Consider the following 6,415-nt stretch of genomic DNA (forward strand, 5'->3'; position numbering starts at 1 on the left):
GGCCGCTCCGCTGCCGCGGAACCGCGCGCGCCGCTGCGGCCGCCGCACAGGTCAGGGGCTCGCGCCCCAGCCCCGCGCGTGTCCGCCTCTCCGGAGAAGACAGCAGTCGTGCACCGAGCATTTATCTTTCTGGGAGCTGCTCGCCCTTTGGAAATGAGTGCGTGCAAGAACAGTTACTGAATCAGAGGACGAGTAACGAAAAATGCATATAGAAAAGTGTCTGCCCATTATGCAGAGGTTTGGGGGGGTTGTTTTTGTTTTTGTTTTTTCGAGAAGCAATTACATCTACTGCAAGTGATTTCGTAACTGTCAGAGGTTGGTTTTCCTTCCCTTGAAACTGGAACATAGTTGGGCAATGGGCTGGAATCGTTTGCAGTGGGTGCACAGTTTGGCTGTAAACTGTATTTTCTCGAGACCATGTTTCAACGCTGGACATTGCTAGATAATGCTTTTTAAAAAACATTAAGGTCCTAACCGATCAAATTTCTCAACTATCTAGACTGAGTTGAGAGCAGCAGATTAGAGAAGCTTTTTTTTTTCTTATTCCGTTCCCCTGAGAAATCTGTGAGAACTCATTGAAGTAAGCTACATTTTTATAATGGGTAGTGCTTTATAATCTCATTTGGAGTCGGTGAAACAGCTTATACCCCCCCCATTGTTATGCAGAAGGAGACTTTTTAGACTAACATACGAAAACTATGACGGTGTTCAAAAATAATGTATCACTTGAGTCCTGACCTGGAGCTTAAGGGGTGTTTTATCATATCTACAACTTTTCATCTGTCTCCATTTCTGATCCTAATTCTAACGATGAATTGTCCCTAGAAATACACACTTCCATCTAGGGATCTAGGCTATTTGGGTGACCGTGTGCGAATCAGAAATAACATACAGCAAAAAGCAAGCATATAGGAAATCCACGATTAGAGTCTAGGGGCTGAATGAACTGGCTGTGCTACAGGTTCCCTTTTCTTTAACAGCTTTCAGGATTGATTGGGAACCGCTCCGTAGCCAGGGATTCCAATGTCATCTTCAATTAACACAGAACAATTAGCGCAGTGATTACCCTGGCTCCAAGGTCTACGCATCAGAGGAGATGAAATAGCCTTGCACAGCTCCCCAGTTCCCAGCTAAAGCCCGTTTCACAAACAGCCCCAAAGGAGGTGCCAGGGGAGGGATGAAGTTTTTCGGGGAGGCGGGAGGAAGGGGAGGATTGCTTATGAATCTCAATGGCGGCGAGTTGAAGGGAGAGAGCTCGAGGCCGAAATTGGCGCACTTTTAGCGATGTGCGGTGGAGAGCCGGGGAGGCACTGCCCGGCCGCCGCCTCCTCGGCGGGCCGAGCCGCCCGCCCGCGCCCGCGCCCGCGCCCCGCTCCCGCCGCAGCGCGGCCCGGCCCCGCTCCCCGCCGCGGCCCTGCGCTCCCCGCCCAGCCCGCAAAGAGAGCACCAGTCCGCCCTTGCGCCGCTTTTCCTTCCCGCACGCTGCTCTCCTCGTGAAATTGCACACAGAACTGAACTTTCGCTAAAATCATTTTTTGAGTCGGTAGCTTTTTCATTTGGGTTTACCCTTACTACTTTTCGTCTTTAGTCTAATGCAACCCCATTTAAATTGCTTGGTCGTACGTGCAGCTCTTCTACCTCCAGCCCATAACATTGTGTGTATAGACGCAGTTTGGGAACTTATTTGAGTGGAGACAGGGAAGAAATTTAATACAAGGCAACACTTATTCCTTTTCCTACTGCTAAGAGAACAGAAACTTTTCCTGCTAATTTCATTTGTTAGGGCTCAATTATAGGGAATAATATTTATTCGTTGGCTTTTTGGTTCATTGTGATTGTTTATGTGCCAGTAAAACAGGATTATTTAGTCTGAATAATTTATTACTATGAATTGGATATCTGTATTGACTTACTTGCATATTCCACTGGCTCTTTAGGAGTCATATAGTGTAATTTTTCCTCTAGATTTATTCTCTGTTGATCCGTTTAGGTACTTCTAATTTGAGGTCTAAATGGTGAAGTGTTTTTCATTAATAAAATACAAATAACGATAACGGTATCTCTGAGATTCCTACAGAGAGCTGCGGTTTTGCGGGGGAGATTGTCTTTACCCTGGGAAGTGGCTAAGTTTGGGTGTTTGACATTAATAGGCGAAGACAGCCTTTGAGGAGGGCTGCTGTTAGCTTTCCTGCAAACGCTCCAACCCTCAGAGGGCTGTTTGTTTGATTTTCCAATGGTTAAGCAAGATTTGGCCTGGCTGAGTTACTCCCGCACTTCCTAGCCGAGGGGAAGCCCGAGAAGGCTCTTTGCTGAGGAGCAGGAGGTGCAGTGTGTTTCCCACCTGAGTTGTAGTTGACGATGTCCACTCCTAAGGCAGGGCTCTTTCGTTTCCTGGGCCTCCCCTTCTGGACTGTGCCAGTGCCGTTGAAGTAAGGCAGGGCTAGCCCTCCACTCTTGGCAGCCAGCTCAGTGTAGCTCAGCTGAGGGGGATATTCTCCTTGCAAAAGGGACTCGAAGTGGGCCCTGCAGTAAACCAGGTTGTCCTTCATGCCAAAGTGATCGCCTGTGGTCAGAGTCTTGTTGCAGGTGGTGCAGGTGAAGCAGCTCAGGTGATAAACCGACTCCCTGGCTCTCATGACCATTTCAGAGGCTGAGATCCCAAGGTGGCAGCGGGCACATCTCTGCACGGAGAACCTTCTGAAGGAAACAGAAAAGTGGGCATCAACTAGAAAGGTAAAGAAAGAGCCTGCCCCCAGTGCTGCCCACCCGCCTCCCGGCCTGGCCCGGCCCCTAGCCAGGGTGCCCTTGGGTGCCGATGGCGGCCCCGCTCGGGGCTCCAGCCGACTCGTCTCGGGACTCCGCCGAAGGGCAGCTCGGGGCTCCGGAACAGCCGTCTCCATTTTCTTACGAAGCTGATTTATTTGCTTAGGACTTTTGTTGTGCAAAAGCTTGCGCGGTGCTAGTGCCCAGAAAGAAAGGAGAACCGGGAGAAAATCTGTCCCCGCTTTCCTTTCAGTCTTTTCAAAACTAGAGAGATTGCGGATGAGGCAGGGAACTGAATCCCGAAAAAGCAGAAACGTGCAAATAAATAGGGCCCACTCCAGGGAACCGGTCCGCCTCACACCCGTCAGGCCCCGCAATCAAAAATCAGTCGGAGGCTGTGGGACGCACCATGTGGCTTAGCAGAAAGTCTCGGGCTCCTGCGTGGTCTGGTGCACCAGCAAGAGCAATCTCTGCTGTTGTTTACCGCCTGCCCAAACCGTGGCACTCGGCAACTGTTCCTTATTGGCGCGGAGACCCGACCGGGGCCGGAGTGTGAGCTCCCCGGCTCCCGGGACACGCGGAAAATAATCAAGCTACGGAAAGAGGGGAACTTTTGTTGGCTCTTAGGCTGGTATTTATGGAAGGATACCACAGAGCGGTAGGAGACCTGGGGTACTTCTTCGTTTGTGTGAATACCATTGCACATGCTTAATCGGTGTGTCCCTTGGCGATTTGTTCATATTTTACACGTGCGAAGCTTTTCAAAGGGGACACGTTTATACAATTAAGGAGTCGCTGACTGCGAAAAGCTACCTTTGAAAGCCCATGTGAAGAAGAGCGTTTGGGTTCATAATGCGTTGAGAGGGAATGTGCTTTTGAACCCATAGAGACTGATTGCTGTACCTGTAGTAATCCTCCTTGCAGTAAATACTGCCGTCCTTGGCAAAGCAGGTGAGCTCTGACTCCAAAGCCAGTTTACATTCACAGCACTTAAGACACCTGAGGTGCCATTGTTTGTCAACAGCCAGCAGGTAATATCTGTCTGAGATCTTCCCTCCACAACCAGCACACAAAGCAGGCTTCTCGGGGCTCATGGGGGGCATGTTCTGCAAAACAACCACACCACAAGGGGATGAGAAAGAGGGGAGACGAGCAGGCAGCGCGGGGCTGGGGACGGGGGCTGCTGCGCAGGGCCCGGGGAAGGGGCTGGCACAGAGAAACCCCTCTCGGGGACCAAACTGTCTGCCTGTGGTGGGGAAGTTTGAAGGCGAACGGGGACCACCCCCGCTGGGAAAGTATTTACCAGGATTCAACTTCCGTGTTTATCCCGTTAAACCTCTCCTAACAATCTAGTGTCATTTCAATATGTAAAGACAAAAGATTAGGCCTCAGCAAAGGAAAGGAGACCTGGCTCTTTTCTGAGTTCCCGAAGTTAAAGTCTGTATCTTCCCCGTTTCTTTTACATTTTAATCTTGAGTGTTCCACAAGAACGGCATTTTACAAGCAGGAAAACATCGTTTTGCTGCACCAGAAGTTTGTAGTGGAGGTTCACGCTTACATCGATATCCTGGTAAATTTTCACCCACGTTTAAACCAGTCAAAACCACGTCCCTAGAAAAACAGGCCATTCAAAACAGAATTAAGAAAAAGGAGACAGGTGGATGGTGCAAAGAGTAGTGATCTCGCTCACCACCCTTGCCGGGGACGGGGACAGAAAGGTGGCACAGACTGGTTTCACCTAAAACTAGCGTCTTTTCATCAACAAACTTCGGAAAGTTCCCGTTAATCTGCTCTCCATTAGGAGTGTCGCTCGGGACAAAGGGAGCCGGAGGAGGAGCGCAAACAAAAGCTGCGCCGTCCAACTTCGGCGAGCGTTCGCTGATGGAGTAACAGGAAAAAAAATCCCGAACAACTCCCTGTTTTAAAGTCGCAACTCCGCGGTTGTTTTCCAATCCGAAGTTGTGTTCTTCGCCCGTTTTTGCAGCAATTGAAAAGGTGCGTTAAATTTACACGGCAAATCGTAACATAATAAAGCAAGAGTTTATTTAGAGAAAGGGGGAAAGACTCTTTATCACTCTAAGCGATAAAGCAGTTTCCCAAGCCGTTACTTTGTGTGCGGAGCCTTGTGCGTGAGCAGCGGAAACCCTACAAGTTGGAGAAAGGGAGCTCTCGCTTTGCACAAAACACTGCGTGACACTCGCTTTCTCCACCATCGGATATTACAATTAAGAAGGCTTTGATCCGTTTACTAAGAAAAGAGGAGACGTTACTGCTAAACAAAATAATCGGTGGGCATAACATTCAGAGAGGGCAATGCCTCTTTGTATCAATCCCACACGTAAGACCAAAAATGGTTACGAAAAGTAAGCAGTCGCGGTCTGCGGTTTAATTTAGAAGGTGCCAGGAGTGCAAAAAGTGAAGTACAGCTTAGAAACTCGAGCTGCGCTCTGCTCGGACGGAGCAGAGCCATCGCAGCAAGTCGAGCAGAGGCCAAAAGGCTGCTTCGCTGTAGTGACTTAAAAACCGTCCCTGTTACGACTTAAAAGATTTTTCCTGTTACTCCAGAGACCACACGCCACAACATTTATTAGACAAACGTATGGCTGAGCCTCGCAAGGGCAGCACAGCACCCAACACTACGGGTGGATTGAAAAGGAGCCTCAGGAGGGTTTCTAAGCTTAGAGTGCTGCAGGGAAGGGGCGGGTGAAGCAGCGTCTTTCTCTCCCCAAAGCCAGGGTCTGTCCCGGTGCGGGTCCGCACTTGCAGGGATTCCCTTTCAAAGGGTGCCAGCTGCTCTCTTACCGTTTCCCGGCCGTTCATCTGTCCCCCTTTGGCCAGGCGGGACTCAGTCTTGGATCTCCTCTCCATCTCCTCCATGATTCCTTGGATATGGCCTCCGGAGATCCCGTGGAAAAGCATGGCTGGGGGACGGAAAGGACAAGTATTTTCTTCTGCTCTGCACCCCACTATTTCCATATACAGACCCCAGAGTCTTTAGATCATCCAAAATGTTTACACCGAGGCGCACAGCACAGGGAGAGAGGTTGCAATAGGAGCTTCTCTTTGCACAAGCACCAAGGACTTCCTGAAGATGTGCAGAAAACAAACAAGGGGGGGAGAAAATGTAATAATAATTAATTAAAAAATAAAATAATAAAGCCGAGCTAAAGGATCTGTTACTGTTCTGGAGAGCTGGGGCTCCTGACTGGAGAGACTTGAACCTGGGATAGCAGAATCGGTCAGGAAAAGATATAGTTTTGAATACAAAGAAAGCAAAAAGAAGTGCTATTTTCAGCGGTCCCTGGTTGCTTTAAAGTTCCCAGTGCCTGTAGGTTGGATTTGGGACTGCTGCTTTCCGGAGCTCTGTCCAATTTGTTAAGAGACTAAAGCCAGCCCATTTTTGATAATTTAGTAGGAGGAGTTCTCTCCCTTGAGCTGCCACTGATTTTTATTCAGACAACAAAGACCTGTCATACTCCTCTCAACCCCTAGTGATGGCCAAGCAGTGACAAACACCACAAGCGGGGCTGCGGGTGGGGTGGGGTTTATTACCTCCCCCAAACACGGTCCTGGGAGCTGGCGGGGGCAGGGTGGCCCGGGGCCGGCCGGGCAGTGGGGCCCGGCTGCCCGGGCGCCTCCCCGCGCCGCGCCG

General features: G+C 50.0%; 1 protein-coding gene across 2 annotated transcripts in view; it reads right to left on the minus strand.

Annotated features, from left to right (window-relative positions):
- The window catches only part of LHX9 (LIM homeobox 9), an 11,931-nt gene that overhangs the window by 4,817 nt on the left and 699 nt on the right, over positions 1-6,415 (minus strand). The window contains exons 2-5 of one of the 2 annotated variants that reach the window (XM_026087900.1): positions 5,780-5,848; positions 5,566-5,684; positions 3,667-3,869; positions 2,342-2,697 (exon numbers count right to left, since the gene is read on the minus strand). In XM_026087900.1, the coding sequence (XP_025943685.1) occupies positions 2,342-2,697; positions 3,667-3,869; positions 5,566-5,684; positions 5,780-5,848 (747 nt within the window). Of the gene's footprint in view, positions 1-2,075; positions 2,082-2,341; positions 2,698-3,666; positions 3,870-5,565; positions 6,125-6,415 lie in introns of those variants that run through there. The other variant, XM_026087901.1, reaches the window with a different exon arrangement.

The sequence above is a fragment of the Apteryx rowi genome, unplaced genomic scaffold, assembly GCF_003343035.1.
Source record: "Apteryx rowi isolate R43461 unplaced genomic scaffold, aptRow1 scaffold_74, whole genome shotgun sequence".
NCBI lineage: Eukaryota > Metazoa > Chordata > Aves > Apterygiformes > Apterygidae > Apteryx > Apteryx rowi.